Source organism: Branchiostoma floridae, chromosome 8 (assembly GCF_000003815.2).
Source record: "Branchiostoma floridae strain S238N-H82 chromosome 8, Bfl_VNyyK, whole genome shotgun sequence".
Classification (NCBI taxonomy): domain Eukaryota; kingdom Metazoa; phylum Chordata; class Leptocardii; order Amphioxiformes; family Branchiostomatidae; genus Branchiostoma; species Branchiostoma floridae.
Window position 1 is genome coordinate 6832903 of NC_049986.1, and position 24979 is coordinate 6857881.

Below are 24979 nucleotides of genomic sequence, written 5' to 3' on the forward strand. Positions count from 1 at the left end.
ATACTGACTTTATTTTCTGCTTTGTCTTCTTCCGAATCAGTGGAAGACGAAGGATCCCATCTCTTTTAGAAATATAGACTGAACAATAAGATGTCACGACATTTGGCTGAACTACAGTAGTACGGGTAATTGCAACATATGTCGTCGTCACACAGTAACAAATCATTATGTAGGGGTGATTCAGTAATAATCGCAGGGGCGTATTCTTACAAGTCAGTTAGATTTCTAATGAATATCTTTAAATGCTTCCTACGCACTTTTCTTATTCTTATCATCATAACAGCAAGGCTGTATTGAATTCTGTTTAAATGTTAGAAACATTTTAAACATCAAATACATTATTTTTGTTAGTTTCTAAACTGTTCCAACATGGATTCCTCATTAGTTAATCACATGTTCGAACATTGAAACAATATTATGTAACTGTGTCAGTGCGCTGGGAAGAGGGCAATTCACACATCCCTGGAGGAAATTGTGTCTGTCTGCCACCTTCTCATAAAAGAGCTACCAGTGTCTACTAAAGAAAATCTGAAAATAGGTATACAAGACCCAAACAACGGACCCAGCATAGTAGCTTTGTTAAAAGTTTTCATAGAGGGGAAAATGACGTCAATTGTTGAAACATGTTCCAACAATGACCAAAACACATCGATGTTTGAAAGAAAAGTATTCTAGATAAAGAGATTATGATATTGTTACTTTCAAAAAAAAATTAGGTTCAGACATGTTCAAACTTTCATCTTCAATTGTCTGAACAATTTAGAACTGTAGTGACTGAAATAGTATTTTACTTTAAATATTTCAGACTCATTACAAATATTGTTTCAAATCCCTCTCGGTGACTCGGAATGGACTCTATCTGCATCTGCATATATACCCCCAAATGACCCCGCGAGGGGCAAAAGTAGGGGGGGAGCTGAGGCTCCCGGGTTAGGGCGGGCAGGCCGCCTGCCTGGCACGGAAGTGCTCAACGTTGGGAGCGCTTACAACCGTGCCAGGCAGGGCATTCCACTCGGGAATTGTGCGTGGGAAAAAAGAGTGTTTGTAGATGTCGGTGCGTGCGAATATGTGTTGATATTTGAAGTCGTGACTACCCCGACTCTATGATCTGTGCATGAGAAAACTTGTTACACTTCGAATGATATATAGTACAGGATGCAGTGGCCTTAGGGAGATACGTAAAATAGGCTTCATTGAATCCCTGCAAATCCTTGCGAACCATTTAGAAAATCCGTTAAGCCACTTGCTCGTTTGCTTTTAGGGTAGGGTACATTCCATGTGTGAATTTGAGTGTAAGGTCAATATCCTATGGCAAGGTCTACCTTTGAACAATGTAACAATCTGACTTGACACGACAAAAGTTTCGTGACTTTCATAATTAACGTGTTCAACAACTATACATACAACCAAGTGGGTACAAATGAACTAAACGTACAATTAAATAGATAAATCATCTTGTTGGATTGAAGTTATAGTTTACTACTTGTTCTAAGGCCCAAAGTCTTGATATATTTATCTTCTTGTACACAGTAAGGGTAATCTTCTCCTTGCATGTGCATGTAATTGAATATGATGGCATGTGTTAGATTCGTTCGCGCAAGCGGAAAGAAAGATATGCAGCTTTGAGTGGCATGAAGTCGTGAACAATTTAGATACATCATCGTTTGAGCATGCAAAAAATCAAACCGGCAGTTCCAATTTCCATCACTACAACTACAATTACAGACATGATTCTAAAACTTCCGGTCTAAAATCTTAGAGTGCCATTTTCAATAACAAAGAGGTCGGATTTCAGTAGAGGGGGAACCAGATTGATGATTTTCCCGCCAAAACCGAGTCGTGTCGTCTGTGGGAGATACTTAAGTCGATCAGAATCGTCTGAGAATAACATCAACGCGAACACACATGATACATCAACACCTCTCAGTTAGTTTGTCGGATTGAAGGGGGGGGGGGCAGATTGATGATTTTCCCGCCAAAACCTAGTCGTGCCGTCTGCGGGAGATGCTAAAGCCGCTCAGAATCGTCTGAGAATGACATCACAGCGGATACATATGATACATCAACACCTTTCAGTTCGTTTGTCGGATTTCAGTAGAGGGGGGTGGGATGGATTGCAGATTGATGATATTCCCGCCAGAACCGAATCGTGTCGTCTGCGGGAGATGCTAAAGCCGCTCAGAATCGTCTGAGAATGACATCACAGCGGACACATATGATACATCAACACCTCTCAGTTCGTTTGTCGGATTTCAGTAGAGGGGGGTGGGATGGATTGCAGATTGATGATATTCCCGCCAGAACCGAATCGTGTCGTCTGCGGGAGATGCTAAAGCCGCTCAGAATCGTCTGAGAATGACGCCACAGCGGATACATATGATACATCAACACCTCTCAGTTCGTTTGTCGGGTGTACATGTGAAAAGGCCAGGCTTTGAAAGGCTTAGAAGTGCAAAATCAATATCCGACTGTCAGTGATCTAGTCCCAGGGTTACGTCAATGCTCCATAAAGTTTATCCCGTTTGGTTACTGCTGTATAACTAGAGACGTATAAGGGCGAAGTGCATTGTAAATTCAATTTTCAATGTTTCCTTATGTAACGTTAACGTTATAATTCGGTGATGATACTGCTGATCGTGCTATCTTTGTGACTGATCTTGTAGAATCGCTTGTGCAGAGAAAAAAAAGGCACGTGATGCAGACGGAAAATGACATGATTCGATGTAGCTAGTATCTGTGCCAGGAGTAGGTACCGGTACTGAAAATTGAGATTCAGGTCCGGTTCAGGTCCAGGTCAACCTGGACCTAATTCGGTATGAGAAAACTTGTGCATGGACGATACTCAAAAGAATGACAAAGAAATATGTTTGGTGGAGTATTTGACTCCCACTAGTGTTTTTGGAAGGTTTGGGATTTCGATGATCGTGAACGATAGCCAGGCGATCTCAACGGACAAGTTGAAATCTTAGGTTATTGTTACTCTGTGACTGGAGAGTAACTTTCGCGGACAGAGTATTGTACACGGTCTATGTTAATGATTGTTCGCTCCTATATCTCTATGTTCCATTTGCCGCATCCGTATGTGGTTTGGCACGTCGTCTGTACTCAGTTTCCCGATGATGTACGTTCTTTCTTCGCGGTAGCTGTTGTTATAATCGATGTTATAATTTCAGAAATCACCCCTAGTATTTTCAGTACTGTGGAACAAGCAATGTGGTTTCGGCGTTTGGTAATCAGCTTATCTCCAAGCAGATAGGGCGAGTTATGTGTTGTCTAATGTAGAACAGCCGTCACGGTAGAGGAATCCCTAAACAGGTGGTAGACTCTGGCTTGCTAGTGTATTTTCATTGGCCATCGCCAGTGTTGTAATAAACAAGTACATACATTGTTGTCAGCTGTTCACAGCTGTCACTGCTGCGGCTGTTTGGGATAACTTTGTACAATGGTGTGCGACTCAGACAACTATGGATTGTGAAGCTGTGTGGTTGTTTTCATTTGGTGTCGTTCTTTCACCAAAACAACAGCATGTAGAAATGCTGTGCAAACAAAATCTATTCCTGCATCAATATCTCAGTTTATTTCTGTTATGAGTTACGGTTTGGGACAAGTTGATGTCCCTTTGTTTTATTTTGTTATGTTGTGTTGTGTTGGTTCGTACTACTGAATAAAAAAGATATTTAAAAAAAAAACTTTTGAACTACCCCATTGCTCTGGACGAGCCCACAAGCTCTATTATTGCCATAGATGTTATCATCACCTTACGCTGATTAAAACACTAGGTATCACGACCACGCCGCTACCATCAGAACAAAATTACGACATGTTATCACGTCCTCTTGATTCTGTCTGTATGAGCTGAACAGGTCGTGAGATGCGATAGCACAAAAAGCAATTAAGAGAAAATTACGGTAACTATTGACCACTGCCGCTGATGGGTTTAGATGTGAGATGGTGTCATTAAGTCTTTAATTGTTGACACGATCCGTAGCCTGCGGCAAGCAAATGATACTTCAATGTTGTATCTAAACCGGAAGTTCCGCTGCAGTACCATTGAAAGGCACTAGGGGGCCCAAAAACTATTTTTCAAATCGCTTACTATTCTTATCAGAGCCTAGCAACACATCAAATATAAAACCAATTCAATGATTGAGTTATCCTGGTGACTAATAGCCATAAACACAGACACGCACACGAACACACAGAGAGAGAGAGAGAGAGAGAGAGAGAGAGAGAGAGAGACAGACAGACAGACAGACAGACAGACAGACAGACTCACAGACTCACAGACACACAGAGAAAACACATACACATGCACATACACATACACACCATGCACACGCACACACACACATACATACACCAAACACACATACACACACACAAACGCTGTGATAACCTTATTGTTTGCTTTCTATGTAGAAACAACCGCTCGGACATCACACTTGGGACATCAACATTCGTGTCTTTTACAAACTCACGCAAATTAATCACTCAACTTACCTTGGTCCGTTAATATCTAGGATCCACTTAAGTCCACACTCAATGATAAAGAAATGACCAAGGCCATATAAAATTCTGATGAGCAAAGAATAAGGACCGACAATAAATAACATCGGCAACCACCCTTTCAATGGCCAATCAATCAACCAACAAGAGATCAATGACCTCGTTGTAAATAAATCTCCAAGCAGATGTATGACTGGGCTGTTTTCTGACAGCATTACAGTACGAAATCCCGCGATCGGCACGTTAGCCAACTTTATTTCCACCCAACATCTGCTTGGAGATTACTACACCCTTCCTGGTACGGTTACGTAGTACCAAGGTGTAAATATCCACAAAATTGCACCAGTAAAAAGCGAAGTTCACTCATAAACGCTGGACTACATTACAGTAAGAGATTTTATGACCTGATGCCAGGAGATGGGTAGATAATGGCGAGATAAGGTAATGGGTCATAAACGACGCCTGTCACATGTAAAATGTACATTAGCCGTGTCAAACTGAACTTTCAATGGAACGCTGATGTGGCCTAAACGTGATGGCTTTTGATGGTACAGAAATGTGCACATGTATTATTGGAATAAACTTTCATTTGACATTGCCTTTGTGGGAAAATGCACAAATAACTATCCTAAATATATTGTTTATCCGTTTACAATGAAATCTCAGATAGCGGAATATTACATAACAATGTAGTCGACATTTATACTGAAATTGCGGGCGCCTTTAAATCAATCTATAGGGATATCTTATACACACGTAAGTGGATGTTGGGCATCCAGGTAATGCCAAAAACCAGTTACGGAAGCAACTGAATATGGTTACAAAACCGTCTTTACCCTGACTTTGTCTTACCTTGTTTCCTATTGGACATCCAAAATTGTCTTAATTTTTTTTTTTTCATTTATAGCTAGGGTATAAAAAAGATTCTTCCAGATCACTTAAATGTCACTGGTGAAAAATAGTTAAAATCTGAAGGTTCCAAGCTCATATCATATTGCTTGAGTAACTGCTTTTTGACATATCTTCTACATAAATGTACAACACACAACGCAAGACTCTATTTGGCTATCTAGGTTGAAATCGATATTTCCTATCAAGATCCAATTAGATGATCAGCCAGACGTTAGGTTGTTCAAATCATTCTTTCGAAATCGTAAAACCCTGCATAATTTTCTGTTTGCATCACTGCCTACAGCAGAGTCAATTTGTCGTAAAGATAAACCGTTATATTGTAAAAACCTAACTGGAGTGTCCCATAAAATGAGTGGAAACTTAAGACAGAAGTTCCAGAAAGTGGCTGAAAACCATAAACCACGTTGTCCCTCAACAGAATATATGAGCCTATACGGGCAAATCTTACCATACATCACAATTATGTATGGTAAGATACATCGCTAAGGCGCCATAAAGATAGAACTGGATGGGTCCCTTGGTAGAGATTTAATTACCATTTGTTGCATTGTGACTTATGTTTGACTAAGGACAAGCTGTAAAGTAGGTACGGACTATTTGCTGTGGGCAAGCGATTCTGTCCATATATACCACTTCTATATTACGTACGTACGGTACGGTATCTACATTTTAGTTGCAGACATATGTCATATTTTTCATCTTATTTGCAGCACAGCTTCACGACAAAAGATATAAAAGAACGAATACACGCAACAAACAAGGCTTAGGATACTGTTTAGCTAAGGGCACAACCCGCCGTACGTGCAATTTGTCCCCACATTTTGGGGGGGAGGTCACGTCCACCACGTATTTCTGAAAACGTTCAGGCTGTACAGGGCAGGCGCGTCGCCCGTACTGGCACGTAAGAGGGGCGAATCCGCAGCCGATGGCACACAAAGTTTTGCCTTCACGTAAAGTGCTCCAAATTCCGTTGGATTCCCTACACGAGTTCGTACGGAGGCGGTACTTACCACTTACGGATCCCAAAAGATTGCCCACGTTTTGGCACGTACACAGCACGTATTTGCACGTACGGCAGGTTGTGCGCTTAACGTTACAGTAGTACTTTACGGTACTCACCTGTCCTTGGTGCTGAATCTGAGTTGTCTGTTACAGATACACAATCAATGCTGTAAGCGTTTGTATTATTGTAGTGTCCGCAGCTGTAGCTCAGGAAAAAATGATAAAACCCTTATGAAAAAATTATGTAATCTTCTAAGTCTATTTCTTTGTGGGTTTAAAAGTTGCGCGTCCTCCAGTTTAAAATCAATGACAAGAGTTAAATAAGTATCCGTGAATTCGGCTATACAAAAGTAGCTGTTACAGTAGTGTTCGTACTTATATAACCCAACCATGCCTATTTGACGTACAGTGCATGGGTTATATAAGAAAAGTAGAACTGAGAATGACACTATAATTTGAAATGGGCTTAGTCTGAGTGTTAGTGTAGATCGCAGAGATTTTATGGGTGCTGTAAAGCTTCTTATCTTCGCATGCGCGCACTTTCCGGTGCTTATCCCGCACTTTTAAGGTCGCAAAGCTGTACTTCAAAGTATTATCGCGGATATCAGATACTGTTGTGCGTTTCATAACCTAAAAGCTCTTCCTACGCGTTCTAATAATACACCAAGAGATCGCCCTTTAGCACGCCGAACCGACATTATCGACATCATGTCAAGCACGTTCTCAACCTCTCTTGTCACGGAATACTGCAATTATGAACGTCCACTCAAGTTCCTCCATGCTTTTAACGTCTCCTTCTTTCTGCATCCATTTAAATATAAAAAAAGTTGAGGCTGTGAGGATAGATGGTTCGTGAGAGCCTTGAGCTGGCTTCAAAAGAGGCGGTTTTTGTTGGATAATCTAGGTTTTAAGAGCTCTCGCGGTGTGACATTATTATCTGTGCTTCACCAAGGTGACATTGTTTCACGGGTGACCTCAGGGTCGTATGCTCAGGCCTCAAATTATCACCTGGGTGTCCTCCTAAGGGAAGCAGAAAAGTCAATTTTGCAATGCTTTCACGCCTTGACTGGGCGTCTGAAAACCAATAAACACAGCGTAATGGTGGGTATTACCGGTATGAGCTATGGTGCTATGTACAGTCTCAACGTCCTTCCCCGAGTGGCTTCCCTGTTGTTGTAATAAATGCGTTTTGCCTGGAGCAAATTTTTCACTTCTTTTGGAGCAGAAACTGTGATGGTGAGGAATACATGGAATTCACAGACGGCGCCACAAAGGATGAGTCCATTTCTACACGGAACATTCATTCAAAGTACATTTCTTAAGCCATGTTTTCCATTTTCTTTCTTGATAGAAACAGAATAAACAACACATTTATGCTGTTTTCAGCCAGACAAGAGACGTTTGAAAACACTCTAATTAGTGTTTCGTAACTATTAGAAATATATTTTAATTGGTATTTTAGCCCTCATATTTTTTTGATAATGTAGGTATGTCCCCGTGGCTAAGTTGGTAGCAGCGGCACCTTCTGGTTCAATCCTGGATAGGGCATCCCGGTTGGGGCTGTAACCGTCTTTCAAAAGGGACCGAAAAAGGAGTCCCATGCTCAAGGAGGTGCCTAGAGGCTAGAGCATATTAAAGGGGAAGAGAAAACAACGTCTCCCTGTAAAAAATACTGTTACCCGAAACAGCCAGGAAACGTGCTACATATGTGCAAATGAGGTCTACAAGGGTTTGAACGAAGGAATGAACGAAATTGTGCTTTTTTCAATATATACCTCTATTGCTTTACTTAATCTCAATACAGAAAATTAGGATTTTCTTGATGTCACTTCATAAGGAATTGACAAAAATACGAATATTCATTATGTATCATTGTTGGGTGTTGGACGACTCGGACTTTACCAACTCGGCTCGTTTGTATTGCTTCGCTTCTGCATTGGACTTCCGAAAAGGGAAAAGATTTATAGCCCCTAAACAAGTCGGTAAGTGTAATTTGCCCCAAACACCAAATACATCCTGACTTGTCTTGTTGTGCTTTCAATCTTTCTCTTTAATGTGAGAGAGAGACAGAGAAGCGAAAGTTCGGGACGCTGTTTGCGCTCAATCTGTCTTCTTCAGAAGATTAATTCCCGTCGAGTGAGGTGTCGCCAAGAATACATGAGAGTCATCCAAGCTTGACGTCTCCCTAACTCGTCATGGCGCCACTCCACGGACGGCTCCTCCTCTCCGCTTACGGCTGTCGGCTTAAATACTTCTGTAACATAAGTCAGGCCAAGGAAAAAAATGTTGTGTTTCCTGTTTCCCTACCTACCCTAGAAAAAAAAACCCTGCCGTCCTTAGACTTTTTGGGGATGGGTCACATAGTTTCCGGTAAGAATTTTTTATTCAGCCTGCTTCCTATTGAAGTAAAAACACTGCCTGTCCTATCTAATGAAGGATAAATGTATCTATCATGCACAAGATTGAAGTTTGACAATGAAAGATAAGTGTCGTCATGTATTTCAGTTTACTTTGTTCAACTGTATTGTAATATGTATCACTAGACTTTTGGCCAACCTAAAAAAAATTACAAGAATAAAGGATAACCCCTACCTACCGACTCTAATTTTTTCAGGACTGAAACAGGAAACACAAGATTTTATTTCTTGGCCTCACGATGTCGCGTCTGGCTTCCCCGTTGTCAATCCGTTGGAGTTCCGGAAATTAGATCCGTTACGTCTGGTCATTCTTGTGTCGTGAGGGATCGGTTTGTAGTGATAAGCGCGCTATAGAGTTCTGCAACTTTTGAAGTAGTGGATTCACGTCTCTTGGTAACGTTTCATCACCGTCTACTGGTCATGCTGTTGCGATCAGTCTTTCATCAGTTCGTATTGCTGCGTATTGCATCTGACAATCTCTCTCATTAGTTCTAGCAATGTTCTTGATATTTCAAAGGACCTACAATTCTCTGTGCTGTCTGTCTTCTTCAGCGTGCTCTGAGTGTAGGTTTGCACAGTATCACCATCTACCGGTTATGCTGTTGCAATCAGTCTTTCATCAGTTCTCACCACTGCGCCTTGCATCTGACAATCTCTCTTTTTAGTTCTCGCAATGTTCTTGATGTTTCAGAGGACCTACAATTCTCTGTGCTGTCTGTCTTCAGCGTGCATAATCTGAGTGTGGGTTTGCACAGTATTGTCATTTTAGACTCCCGAAATTTTAGACCCTCCAAGGCTATATGTGTAGGTGTGTTTCCAAGTATTCATTATAGCCATTTTCCGTTTCCGTAGCATTTCAAGAATGTACTGTCAAACGTATTCGTGGCTTTACGGAGTTTTGTTCAATGCCCCATAACTTCTCTGTGTGAAGCTCTACTCTCCTTCGCAGAGCCGAATACGCGTGTTTTAGTCTTTAGTTTCGACTGTACTATATCAGGCGGCCCTTTTTAATACTTTTGAGGGCGTGGCCACTAATTAGCTATCGGCCAATCACAGAATTGCCTAAATGTAATCTCCCGGTTAAGTTGACTGACTTTTGCCAAAAAGGAAAGCTCATTATCATTAGGATCTTTATTGACACAACCAAAGTACCGCAACTTTCGTAATGTCTACTGCAACTAAATTTATATATATGAACAAACAATATATGTATACGATGAACTACTGACATGAATCTCTATGAATAACTATCAATATATCAACATGATGAGCCCAGCGTATAATTTATACAATATTGGTTCTAAGGTCTAAACATTCTTTGATATATTTACCAATTTGTACACTGTAAGGGTTATCTCCTCCTAGGATGTAGTTGAATTTATCTAGCGAGCAGAAAGTATCAAAATTCCTTTGAGCAGTTGGAAAAAAATATGAACAGCTTTGAGCGTTTATACATTTGTAGTTATATCGTGAACAATCCATGAAAAAATAACGCTCATCTTCAACCTTAGTTGGGGCAGAATTAACAAAATCTCTGGTCACGGGGAATCTTATGATATCCTCCAACTGCTAAGTTTAGTTTATTCATAGCCAACACGTCCCCGAAGTGTAAAACTCCGACTGATGCAGCAGAGTCGAACCTAAGGACTAATATATGGCCGAAGGCTCTACTCTGCTGTGGAGAATGCCAAGCTCCATCCTGTGCTCGGAGAGCGATTGTCAGAGTTTCTTTCTGCTATCTGCAAGATGCAGACACCTGCACACTACCGGGCAATGTTCCCCGTAGGAGCTACTTTAATTCGTTAGGTCCGTTTACCTACATTGTAGCCTTAAGGTGTGACTATAAAATAATAACAAACTGCCTTCAGTTAACGTTGAAGATGGGAAGCATCTATAAATTGTAGGACCTAAAGCCTCTAATTCTTTGAATGACATTTGTGGTCTACTCCAAAGTGTATACTAGATTACAGACAGTGATATTCAACTGATGCATTTTCGTTTTAAATGTCAAACTGAAAAGGTAAACGGTCAGTTCCTCACACTTATTTGTCTATCACAGGAGGACATTGACAGATACAGGAACGTGTAGCTATCTTTCTGCACAGATGAACGCACGGGAAGGGGATTCAAAAGACCATAAAACTGTCCGGCTGTTCGTGTGCTCTACGGCGCGAGGAAATGATGGTAAATCCTCCCCGGGAGCGATGTACTGTGGTTATAAATCTCTGCTAAAGCTCAGTAAGTGCCCGATAGGCCTGAGTAAATCAATGCTGTGTTTATGTATTCTCCTACGCAGAGTAAAGCCGCCTCTTGTCTGTACTCTGCTATCTCAACCTACACCATCAGTTCCTGACCATTACGCTCATAAATATCAATGTGCTTACCCACCCGCGGACTTTGCGAGATCCCTTTCGAAAACTGAAACTATTCTCTGATTGGCTGACAGCTGGTTTGTGGCGACGCCCACAGGAACTGATGGTGACGGTTGAGATAGCAGAGTACAGACAAGAGGCGGTTTTGCTATCGCCGTTAGATGTCTCTGCGTAGGAGAATGTGTTTATTATTACGGTTATTTTGTGGAGTCCCTAGACTGGATCAAACTTTCCCTCACTAACCAAAGATGGTTCATTTCCATCCATTTGGTAGTGAAAATAGGACGTGGGGTTGGAGGCTCTTTGCATGCTAATCAAATAGGGCAAATGATATCACTTTTCTCGGAAGCTTAGAGACCTTCGGACTGGGAGAAACTTCGCTACAGTGTTGGTACATTAAGATGGCCGCGCGCGGATGGCAGGGGTGATGACGTCACGTGAATAAGCCCTATAGTTTAGGCTAGCAGCACGAGATCGCTAGACGCTATGTCCTTGAGAAAGGCACTTTCCACGACTTTCCTCACTCCACCCAGGTGTAAACATGGTCACCTGACTATGATTGGGGAGGTAAAAGGTGGTGGTCGAAAACTTGCAGCGGTCGACCAAAAAAAGGCTTTGGGGTTCGGCACGAGAATTGGAATAAGCGGGGATGCCGTCCGAAAAAAAATTATTTGTATATTCCTGGGAATTTGTAATGTACTCTAGAAATTCTCACTGCATATTCCAGATATTTCTGCCTATTCTTGTGGCTGTCCCGAATGTTTTTGGCATGATTCGGTTTCACTGTGAAGGCCCAGATCTGGTAACTTGAAACACAACACTTTTTCCCTTGGCCTTTTATATGGCTAGCTGCCAGGAGCGAATGTTCGAAGATCAACCGTGAAGGAATTCTCGGTGTATGGCGGAGTAATAAATAATGAGAGCTTACGTGTAAAATGGCTGCCAAAGTACAGCTCCAAGAACCATCTTTATTCACTCTTTGTTAGAATACTGGCCATTTGCAGCTTTACTCTAAATTGTTTGTATTCACGATAAAAGGGAAATTTTTATTTGCTGTGTTGTAAGTCCGTGGTTTGAAACAATTCTGTTGTTCAGTGATACTAGTAATACATTGAAAACACATCCTCACATTGACATGAATTCGCTATCGACTTCCCACGATATCGACTTTCCGACGAGATTTGACCCATTGATGACGTCACGCGCACAGAAAGTCACGTGCTCACAGCGATTGGATTAGGGAAGACCGAGAGAGTGGACATATATTGCTGGACTGAAATGAGCAATTTTCGTCAAAAATTCCTGTCAGCAAACGGTTGCCATGGAAATACGGATGTAGAATTTTCCAAACGTTGTGAAATTGTTGCTAAGTCAATGTCAGGACATGTCACAAAATTTGAAGGCTGTTGCGTTCGTCATTCTGACGTTCTGACGTTATGCGACATGAAAGTTGGCGCGGACCACAAAAGCCCCCCAAAAATTAACCTATGGGCAAGGAAATATGACTGTAATATAGTGGAATTTAGCCTATGGAGCGCATTTACCGTAAGATATCTCTACTCGTGTATTAACGGATTTAAGAGGATCTGTAACTCTTTATGGGTGGCTTTTAAGTCATTGTACTTACTGGAGGCCCGCGGGAGTAGTACTCAATTTGACTGATCCATACCAGGACAACTATACTAAAGTAATACCATTATTAATTGACGAAGTAGGCAATATGCTACTAAACAGCACTGTAAAATGCTGCTATATGTTTAACAAGGCACTAAAACAAAGGTTGAACGAACGGACGATGACCCCACTTTAAAAGCTGCATCATATGGAGACAGAGATCGACAGAAGTTAATAGCGGGCTGGTAACATCATCTCAGGGACCATTGAGTCAGTATTAGGTTGGGGATATGCTTCTCAAGCGAATACGTCGTCGTTTATATCGACACTTCAGGTACTTAGGGTAAAATTTTTGATCATATCTACGTTATTGATGATGGATATTATAAAATAAATGTAGTAGCAAATGATGTTTAAGTTCTATGAACATTATAGCTTCTGTAGAGGCAAAGATTGGTTTCTGATAACAATGCCAACTGTACGGAGCTCAAAAGAATCACTGATTATGATCGAGAATCGTTATGATCGTGGTTTCATAAATACGTAAATATGTACACGTGCTCATGAGGATTTCGATTAGGTAACATAATCAAAATAAGTTTGGCATCATTTGATAACGAATTGAATGTGATACATATCTATATGCATAAATGTACTTTATGAAATTTGCGTATTGAAGGTAAACCATTTCATCTAGCTTTCTATTGATTGAAAATTATATCAAGAAAAAATCATCGTTCCCTCAAACAGTTATAAAAGATGAAAGCGCACGTTATGATTTCGAGAAAATTGCCTGCTTGTTTGATCTAGATCGCTAGGGAGAGCAAGTGACCATTCGATTGGTATTTTCTCAAGTTTGTATCGATTCACACATAGCAACTACTCAGCAAATAGTTTTCGTCACAGATTGATTTTACCCTCTGGACTGTCTTCATTTGGGGATAAATGGCATCTTGATAAAATAACTCACCTTGGCATGGTGATTTTGCTGCTAGAATGTCATAGCGTACTAATGAATTATTCTTATCTCTATGAAAATGGAAATATATTTTGGGTCTGTCTGTCTGTCTGTCTGTCTGTCTGTCTGCCTGTCTGTGTTTCTGGATATTTGTAGTCAGCATAACTCAAGAATCCCTGGATGGATTACGATGATATTTGGTATGTGAGCAGGTGTTGGGAAGACAAAGGCCGAGATTGACTTTGGTCTACCTGGTGTGTGACCTTAGAACTGCAGCAGAACTTCCGTTGCTTGTATCTTTTGTTCTGGACACACTATGGTGCATTCTTTATAACATATATGTTTTGTGGAATATAGCTTCTGATGTAAGTAAGACGTGGTGTTGATTGGAGACACATGGAAGCTTGTTTAAACCGTGGCAATATACGTAATTTTTGCTCTCTTCACACGTTGGTTGAATCTTAAACAGCATAGCAGATGCAAGGAATACAGAATATGAAGCACACATTCGAAACATGTGATGACGAACAAAAATGAAACCTCATATGCGGTTAACATTATGGACAAGTTTTTGTCTTCAATGTATGTTTCCCTCAAAATACATGTATCTTTTCGCTGACTATGGCAACCACTGTTGGTAAAAAAGTGTTGATGTACAAGTGGATATAACTCAACGCTTTTCTAGAATATGTAACGTTATCAGTATGAAACTTTGAATGAAAGTTCATCTGTGACGGTAATCAACATTATGTTGCAATTTCAACTTTACAAAAATGTATATCCGTACACAAAACAAGCGCTTATCAACAAGTTTTCGATCAGTCCCCTGATCCTTATCAAGTGGAAATGACCCCCAGGTCTATGTCACACATCCAGACCGGAAATGTGACGTCAGCAAAGGGTCAAATGTGCTTGGAAGTCAGTTTCGGCCTAAAGTTTAAACTTGCAACAGTATGAAACTTTTATAACCTTCCCTGGTCGTGCATATACGGGTAGCATTTTAAGCTAAGAGCGCAACCCGTCTTACGTACGGTTTGGGAGGCCACGGCCGCCACGTATTTCTGAAAACGTGGGGAACGACTGGCAAGAGCAGGGAGGGTGTATGTCACAAAGTTTTGCCTGCACGTCAGGTTCTACGGCGTGTCTGCGTGCTGCAAAATCCGTCGGGGTTACAAGTTCGTACGGAGGCGGTACTCAACACTTACGGATGCCAAATGATTGCCCACGTTTTGGCACGTAGACAGCACGTATTTGCGCGTACGGCGGGTTGTGCCCTTAGCTTTATAAAGCGCGATGATTTCTAAATCTAAACCACACTGCTTCAAACTGAACGTGCTCAGAATTGCTCCACGATCTTTTAAAATCAGTGATTGGCTTGACCTGAATTCTTCCTGGAATATCGTGTTTGCCTGGCGAATAAATGCTGTCATTAGCAATCACATCAGAGCTGGGAGATTGGAGCGTTTAACCCAGCTCTGTAACCATTCCGTGTGTTTTGACAAATGTACTACATGTTTTTGTCTTTCCTGACTGTTTCACTGCCCATGTACTGCATGTTAAGTTACACATGTTATTCGTCCAGACACACCAGTATATGTTATCCCTCCATGTGCAATAGTACTCGACTGTACAAACACTAGTCTTAGTGGTTGACAAATGTACCATTGTTGTTGTTGTTTTTAATAAAAAAAAAACATTCCGTGTGACCTGGCGCGGGCAAATATTAATGCTTCACTTCACGGAAATATTTATGTTTCAATTAAAGGAAGGGGAACACGTTGTTTTTCTCCGTTTGATCCTCTTCTTCTTTCGTTCCAACCAAATAAGGTTCAATGACCTGAGCTGACCTTAACGGCTGTCACAATGGTTACAGCTACTTTACTACTACAATTACTAATGGTAAAGTAGTATTTGCATAATGTAGTAAGTGTCAGGACAGATCTGTACGGGATATTTGTGAATGTGTTAGAGTAAGAATAAGCAGAACAGTTGTTTGTTAGGCCAGACCATGTGAAGGTAAATATTCTATATTTGTTCGCAAATGCTTCCTTTTCAGTTTCTCTAATCTTCAGTGTACCGTCACCACTTATGGTTAACGTCGTAAGATTTGACGTACAGTAAAAGTGATTGGCACGCAGAGAGACTGTTCTGTACCGTAGAGGTTACTCGTCCAATAGAACGACGCCTCCCATTAGGGTTCACATCGCTTGTTCGGATCGCACAGAAGCCAATCGAGCATCCATAAAGTTCCTCCGAGCCAGAAATCTGTCATTGCCGGCAATCAATGGTGGAGTCATGGTGTGATCAATGGGAAATCCTGTGAGCCCGTAGGAATACTGATAGAGGGTGCCTACAGGGAACACATCTCTCTGTGAACTGAAGTTCATTACAGCAAGCAAATTAAAAAGGCACCCTGGGGTAGTGACTGTCGTTCACATTTACTGTCAGATGTTTGTGGTAATTGCACAGCGTGAGAGTGTGCCAGGAAGCAAGAACTCTCTCCCATAGTGTTTACCGAAAATGGCAAAGTCGGCGCAGATGTGACACTAAATATGGGAGTGTACCAGAAAGCATTGAACTCTCTCATAGTATTTTAACGAAAAATGAAAAAGTCGGCGCAGATTTGACACTAAATATGTGAGTGTACCAGAAAGCATGGAACTCTTCCATAGTATTGAACGAGAATGGAAAAGTCGGCGCAGATGTGACACTAAATATGTGAGTTTACCAGAAAGCATTGAACTCTCTCATAGTATTTACCGAAAATGGAAAAGTCGGCGCAGATATGACACTAAATATGTGAGTTTACCAGAAAGCATTGAACTCTCTCATAGTATTTTAAAGAATAATGGAAATTTCGGCGCAGATGTGACACTAATCAGAGATGTCGATGTTACGCTTTAACCTTGGTTAAATGCCACGGCTCACAAAATGTGTCATTAACATCGAAATAGCTCATATCGGCTATAGATATCGGGACACGGATTTGTTAACGCACGCTACAGATAGAAGAAAGGGGTCATGTCTTTAAAGTAGGTGCTATTGAATCACATTAGGCGTTTGATTTTTTTTGCACCCATGTTTTTCAATAGGGATGTCCCTGTAGCTCAACTGGTATCTGCCTCATGGTTAAGCTCCTGGTTTCAATTAGTTGGTAAGGCTTAGGTCCCATTTCCCAACCCGGGGTTTGGGCCCCGCCGGGTAGCTTTCAGAAACGAAAAATATGATTCAAAATGCAACAAAACACTTGAACGTGAAAAAATAGTTATGAGCATAACTTGTGTATATTCCTTGATACACACCTTTATTTTTCGTTTCCGTAAACATCCCGGACAGGCCCCGGTTCGGAAATGGGACCTAAGCCTAACTGGGAGACTCCGGTTCAATCCTGGGCAGAGCAGTTTGGTCGGGGCTGCACACATCTTTCGAAATAGACCAAAAATATTCCGGGTGTTCCGTGTTCTAGAAGGTGCTTCGAGCCCGTAATGGACGAGCAATCCTTCTCTGTATCAAATGTATCTTGCTTCTGAAACAGCAGGAAAACTTGCCCTCACTAAGCCCTACACTGTTCCAAATGAAGGAAGGAAGGAAGGAAGGAAGGAAGGAAGGAAGGAAGGAAGGAAGGAAGGAAGGAAGGAAGGAAGGAAGGAAGGAAGGAAGGAAGGAAGGAAGGAAGGAAGGAAGGAAGGAAGGAAGGAAGGAAGGAAGGAAGGAAGGAAGGAAGGAACAAAGGAACGAAGGAACGAAGGAAGGAACGAAGGAAGGAAGGAAGGAAGGAAGGAAGGAACGAACGAACGAACGAACGAACGAACGAACGAACGAACGAACGAAATACTTTTTTGCAATAATGTTTCCAGTCAGTCCTTTAGCAAACACTTTGACAACAATATTTAGGTAGGTACATGTAGGTCATAATGCCCCACGACCTACCTTCTCGTAATCATCTCTAATGCGTTGCCCTTTTAGCGATGAAAGGCTTTCTGCGTATTCTGCATTTGCAAGTCTGATCCTTCGTTTTTAATGGAGGCCGCGACCTACCCGCAAAAAAGCCAACCACCCTTTCGGCAACACGAACACTTTATGGTATATAAATCCGATAGTAATACCATGTAACGTATTTTGCATAAATCCTTAGGGTCAGGTTTATGCTGCCAAACTCCAAGTATTCAAATGTTTGAGCTGTTATTCATACACTAATATACGAAATTCTTTCAGCAGTGCTCTCAAATGAATGTAGACACACGATGTAAACAGTTAAGCAAGGACGAACTATTTGCATGTATAATGACAGCCGCAGGCATAAACGCTTGTCACGGCATAAACACGTGTCACGACCGGCGATCATTTCATTCAACCGTACCTGTCAAAGGAACCTCAGAATTGCGCCCATACATAGATGTCAATGTGAACTTGCAACCCAACTCAAAGTATTGTAATGTATGGGCTGTCGCCACTTGAGAATTGGCACAGCGCCGCTGGCATTAAAGGATTTACACGTGACACGAGCATTGACTTCAGTGCCTGTCAGATTGACATGTCATGACATGTGAACTAGCGTCCATGTATGTTAATGTACGTTCATATCAGATTCAGCCTCATACTATAGAGAGGTATCACCTCACCCACCTTTTGAGTCCCAGTTCTTGCCTGACCCTGGCCTGGTGAGCCTGATGCCTTATGTTCTGGTACATCACTCCCTGTTGAAGGAACAAGACATTTAGGTGGGCTAGCAGTATCGTCATTCAAACAAGACTGTGTTCCATACGCAGAAATGGCTGACAGACTCGGTACATGTAACGTTATGTAAAGCAACCCAGCAAAAACGTGCGATTGATTTAGTGATTATGTTTAATCACAAATACACTAGTTTTTATACCAGTCTACTGTATATCATGAAAGAATTATCCTTACCCTCATATTGTACTGAGCGTTATGACAGTTATATTTCCAGTGTAACGTTAAATACGTAATCTCGTACTCACCGAGCAAGGTGTTCCTGGATATCTCTCAATGGTCCCTGCCGTCCAAATTCGCTCAGAGATGGCAAGTACACGAACAGATGTTTCCTGAAAGCTCTCAATGGCCGAGCAACACTTTCCGCCGTCCAAACTCGCTCAGAGATTGTGAATACACAGACAAATGTTTCTTGATAGCTCCCTATGAACTAGAAATGGTTACTGTCGTCCACACACAAACTCGCTCAGATATTGTGAGGTGAATACACAGACTGGTGTTTTTTGAGAGTTCTTAGTAATCAGGCAATGGTTTCTGCTTCCCCAACTCTCTCAGAGATTGTGAAAACACAGACAAATGTTCCTTGATACCTCCCGATGACTGAGCAATGGTTCCTGTCGTCCAAACACAAACTCTCTCAGCAATTGTGAGGTGAGTACACAGACATGTGTTTTTTGAGAGTTCTTAGTGATCGGGCAACCCTTTCCTACGTCCAAGCTAGCTCAGAGATTAGGAGTACACATACAAATGTTTCTTGATACCTCTCGATGACCGAGCAATGGTTCCTGTCGTCCAAACACAAATTCGCTCAGATATTGTGAGGTGAGTACACAGACAGATCTTGAGAGTTCTTAGTGATCAGGAAACATTTTCGGCTATCCAAAGTTGCCGAGAGATTGTGAGTATACTGCCAAGTGTTCCTTGATAGCTCTCGATGGCTGAGCAATGGTCGTCCAAACAAACTCGCTCGGATATTGTGAGTACACAAACAGATATTTTTTGATAGTTTTCAGTGATCGGGCAACCGTTTCTGCTGTCCAAAGTTGCCCAGAGATTGTGAGTACACTGCCAGATGACACTGAAAAGCTGCCAATGGTTGTTCAACAGTCCCTGATGACTTCCTATTGTCCTGACTCGCTCGGAGATTGCCAGATGTGCCGGGAAAGCTCTCAATAGTCAAGCAACAGTTCCTGATGACTTCCTGTCATCCAAATACTCAGAGATTGCCTGTAACAACACATCACAACAACTCATAAATCACAACAAACCATATCCATCCTTGAAATCACACAGAACTGGGCTCTATGAATGATTTCATGGCTGAGAGCCATATATACAGCATGAGCCGATACTGCATGGATAAAATGAAAGCGACTTCGTTATCTCGAATGTTTGCATTTTGACCTGCTGTGATGAATTGGGCTCGTCTTCAGAATACAAATGATAAATCCTACGTTTTACGTGTCAGGATGGTAAGAATAATACATGTACAAACGATTTTATTTTGACATTACAAAGACTTTTGTCAGTGTGTGTTATCTACCTCATGACAACTTTACGATCCCGGGTGTCTCTTTGTTTCGGTGCAGCCCAACAACTCATGACATGTTTGGTTCATGTTAGTGAAGGAGAGGGCATCTCTGGAGGCTGTTAAGTTTTAAATCATATCTGCACCATAAAGATAAGGACTAGTTTCAAATGGATACGGTTGTAGATAACTACTAGCTATCGGCATGAATTGAAAGAAGAAAAAGAAGACTAAGATAGAACGAATTCTCTAGGGCACCAAACTGACTTGATGGGAGGTATTTACTCAAACACGACGCCCACGCATAACAAAGCAACCAGATTGTCACAAATTAGTCTAATCTACTTTTCATATGAGGCGCTCTTTGTGATCTTGTTCTATTCATTATGTCTGAATTGCGTTTAATATGAGCACATCCCCACGTCTTTCCCCAATTTGCTGCAGTAATGATCAATTTGAAACTTCAAAGAAGTTAGCGCTAGTGCCCGTGTTTGACAAATGTTTGCATGGCCATGAGTAACACAAATAAAGCTTATTTGTGTGTGTCTCTGTCTCTGTCTCTGTCTCTCTCTCTCTCTCTCTCTCTCTCTCTCTCTCTCTCTCTGTGTGTGTGTGTGTGTGTGTGTGTGTGTGTGTGTGTGTGTGTGGATAACACACTGAAGAAGAAGGGACTCATATACGACGATAATCTAGACTACGTCATCAAGGGGTATAAACTCCCAGGTGCCTTTGACCCCTTACTGCAGACACGTGTTATTTTTGAGGAGCTCTATCTTTGTGCAAAATGATCATGACGTGCATATTAATGTATGTACATTTACTATCTTGAGATCCCAACGGCACAATGCATGTTATATTTGATGTTGGTCGGGGTTCTCTTAAGAATGCGATATGGTTTTATTAGTTTTAGATGTGTATCAAAGATTGAATGTTGAAAGCAACAGCGGATAGTTATAAGCACACAGGTTTTCATGGAAAATCTCTTATCTTTTGACTCCTTTACCTGTTTCTCTCCGCTACGTGCCTTGGACACTTGTGATCAAATGGCTGTATAAAGTTTATGATGAGAGAAACATACACAAAATAAGATGTTTACTGTCTATCCTATCCTATATATAATTTCCCTGAAGGTACTGTGCTCCCAATGCATCACAATCCCTTATGAATGAAAGTGCCTTATAAGTAGGCCTACTGTAGCTATTGATGTGCTATATCAATGTTTATATTAAATGGGAAGTATGATAATGACAAAGATACAATGCTGGCAGTGAGGCGTACGTTTTCCAATTATTTCGTCAACATTTCTTATGAGGTCTAATTGAAAAATTATCGGACGATTATCATATTTTCTCCTACGAGACGGAATATATGAATTGTGAATGAATACTCCAAACCCTAAGATGGTGATAACATTGTCCTGGGAACATAACTGCTATCAAAAATTAGTAAAAACCCGCACGATCTTGCCCAAGAGAAATATTATTATCAAGAATGGAACCAAGTATGTCGATGTAGGTTAGACATATCCAGGTAATACGATAGCCAAATAGCCTGTACTTAAGCAACTGGATATTATTGCCAAAATCATGCTTGGGTAATTGATTGCTATTTGGCATATAAGATTGTTTAACTTACATTGTTTAGGGGTAGACCTTGTCATAGGATTTGACCTTACATTAAGATTCATACATGAAGCATATATCCTATAGCTACCCTAAAAGCAAGCGAGCAATGTACTTAAAGGATTTGCTAAATGGTTCACAAGGATTTTCAGGGATTCAGTGAAGCCGTCTTTTTCACCAAGAGACATACTGTTATCAAGAATTTTAAAAAAAAGTACGTAGATGAAGGTTAGACATCCAGGTGATATGATACGCCAAATAGCAAGTTGTTAAGCAACTGGCCATGGATATGAATGTGGAAACGGTCAGACGTTTCAGTTAGAATTCAATCCACTACCTCTCGTAAGTGACACAAAAGAGAAATTTTCAGAACTCGGGATTTGGCGCCCATCCTCCAAAACATTAGCTCCTGTAATTCAAACAATAGGAGATAATTACCTCATATCATTCGCATCAACATCGTCTTACCCTTGTTTCTACTGAACTACTTAAATCGTCCTCCTCTTTATTTTAGCATATCAATTCATAGACTTACAGTGAAACTAGTGGAAACAGAACCAACAGTGGAAAGTTCTCCTGACGAGAGCCGTCTTCTCCGAACCAACGCCAGTCTACGTGACATTGTCTCGAGGTGAAATAACTTCAGGATCAGAAACTTTCCGGACATACAGAAGTCCTTGAGACAAGGCTTTAAGAATGTAAAATCTAACCACAGTCTATAAATCCTTGGACAAGAAGTCAAGACCTCCCTAACACCTTTACCTTTAGCAGCACCCGTAAGCTAGCATAAAGAGATCAACTGACTAAGCATGGCCTTTACTCTAATATTGGAGTAGAACAGGGCATGTGGCTACTTGCGTAAGCTTACAAGAAATAGCTTTGTCAAGGCAGTCTTCTTTAAGGTGTTATCTCACTGCACTTGGGGCACCGGTGCGGCACTGCCTAGCGCGTTCACTGCGGCACTGTTGTGTTATTTTCGCCGATTTTTATGATTTAGATATTACGTAATACGCCAAAGTATGACTTGAAAGACAACAAATTACACAAAACGTCAGAAAATTCGTTCTTTATCTTTGAAATTCGTTGAATAATCTTTCGAACCCCGCAGTGCCGCACCTGTGGCCAAAGTGCAGCTACACACCACCTTTATACATGTGCCTTGTGTAATGTATCGTTGGGCGCGGGCACCATTAACTGTAGCGACCTCTTCACTGGCTACCCAATTAACATGGTAATGTCGGAACATTGCCTTCCAGTTAGTCTTACCCACAGAAAGCTTACTTGATTAGTATGGTGCTCACAATGCCAGGGCAAGTTTAAAATTAACGTTGCCCCAAAGGACTTCCGTGGTCAAAGGTCCTACAGCGTGGTATGTGAATGTAGTTACTACTCGCAGAAAACTTACCTCAGTGACCACACCCAATTTATCAAACGTTTCTGCATTGTCTGAGACATGGGGCTCGATGTGTCTTAAGTCCAGGTTAAGGTGGTATCTCACTGCACTTGGGGCACCGGTGCGGCACTGGAGGGTTCGTTCACTGCGAAACAATTTTTTTTAAATCTAATCTCGATATTTCGTAATACGTAAAATTATGACTTAGAAGGCGACAAAATACACAAAACGTGAGAAACTATTTCTTAATCTCTGAAATTCGTTGAGTATCTTTCGAACCCCGCAGTGCCGCACCGGTGACATATCACCTTACTCGTCACTTCTTGTGTTACATAATATTCGTATTGCCGTGACGGTGTTGATGGATCAAAGTGGCAGATAAAATGGAGAAAAGGATTGACAAATCTAGTATATACGGAGGTGTTCAGAGTATCTGCCTTTTCCAACTCCTCGACAGGATGCCAAAAGAATAACGGCCTCAACAGGCAGATATGATCAAATTCTACGTGACTACATATGTATACGCACTTTAACGAGTGACCTAAAAGATACCATACGAGATCTTCATACAAAAACCTAACGCATTTCTAAAACCCTTTCATAAGATATGAACTTGACTGACAGCAGCATTGTGGCAATGACCATTCAACCGTGCATGTTGGCGATGTTTTGATGTCTTCGGTTCACTGAGTTTAAACAGTATCATAGCGGTGAGTCTTCACAAGCAATAATGCGTTACAAAGACTTGATGGAATAGCAGTTGTAAAGGTCTTGATGCATGACTAGCCATCATATCCTTTCAAAAGGCACTGTGGCTATGTATTACAATAAGATAAGGAACTTATCGCCGTTCTTTACACTCTATCTCCATTGCACAGCATAGAATTTCATTCAAAGGAAAAGGCGGGGGAAAGTCAAAAGTCCTGAAAGATCAGCAGCCCAAAGAAATGTAATATGCTTGCCGATGTTGTCAGCACAAACCACAAAGTATAGCTCAAGGTTTTTGCTTATCTGAGTGCACAACGTTTTTAACGTATTCGCTTGACATTCTGAACACTCATTTTCTGTTACTTGTAGTGACAGTGTATTAGGTAACGTAAGTAACGCTATATCTGCTACATTTCTCTGGATGGAAATAATCTTGGATGAATCGATGAAAATTAGACATCCAGGTAATAAGATACGCAGTTATTCAAGCAACTGGATATGATTTTAGAAACGGTCAGACGTTTCAGATACGAGTAGCATCCACTACTTTTCGTCAGTGACACTAAAGCTGACATTTGTTTTCTATTGAAATCCAAATTGTCTTCAGCTCGACCTTGTCTTACAATGTTTCCTATTGGACATCTAAATAAAAGACCAGTTTCTTCCAGATCACTTCAGTGTCACTGACGAAAACTAATGGATGCTAGTTCAAACGTCTGGCCGTTTCCGAAATCATATCCAGTTGCTTGAGTAACTTTTTGGCAAACCTTGGGTGAAATAAAGATTCGTCACCATCATCATGAAAGAGGAACGTTGTGAACGTTATGTTGCACTGGAAGTAGTAAACAATTTAAAACTGACACTGTGGCTTAAAACCAATTTAAATTATTGGAGCAAAATTGTATTTATTCATTATTACTTTCAAATGCAATGCAATGTCGATTCTAGTTATAACCTATCTAAATAAAATCTACGTAATTATTGAATAAATCATTTAATGTGTCAGGTTTAGTGGGAAAGGCTTATAGTAAAATAAATTACTTTAACAGTTCGAAATGTAACTGTATCTTTCGTCGAACAATGGTCTAAAAAGTCAATCATCCATAATGTAAACAGTAGGAGTCGTGATTCTAATATACATAATCTAATCGACATGCTACCAGTGTATTTTTAGATCGTTTACATCTTCAATTGATATCAAAGTCGTGCGACG

At 41.0% G+C, this 24979-nt stretch overlaps 1 protein-coding gene and 1 long non-coding RNA gene across 10 annotated transcripts in view; both read right to left on the bottom strand.

Annotated features, from left to right (window-relative positions):
• Positions 1-19634, bottom strand: part of LOC118421649 (potassium channel subfamily T member 2-like) — a 151816-nt gene extending 132182 nt beyond the window's left edge. For 4 of the 9 annotated variants that reach the window (XM_035829085.1, XM_035829077.1, XM_035829075.1 and 1 more), the window contains exons 1-2: positions 18764-19628; positions 18408-18478 (exon numbers count right to left, since the gene is read on the bottom strand). In XM_035829085.1, coding sequence (XP_035684978.1) covers positions 18408-18472 — 65 coding nt within the window. In that variant the 5' untranslated portion in view covers positions 18473-18478; positions 18764-19628. Of the gene's footprint in view, positions 1-18407; positions 18479-18763 lie in introns of all 9 variants that reach the window. The other 5 variants (XM_035829069.1, XM_035829071.1, XM_035829070.1 and 2 more) reach the window with 3 other exon arrangements.
• A 28-nt stretch (positions 19635-19662) lies between these two features.
• Positions 19663-24979, bottom strand: part of LOC118421651 — a 29397-nt gene continuing 24080 nt past the window's right edge. The window contains exon 3 of the long non-coding RNA XR_004831855.1: positions 19663-19742. This is a non-coding gene — a long non-coding RNA (uncharacterized LOC118421651). The remainder of the gene's footprint in view (positions 19743-24979) is intronic.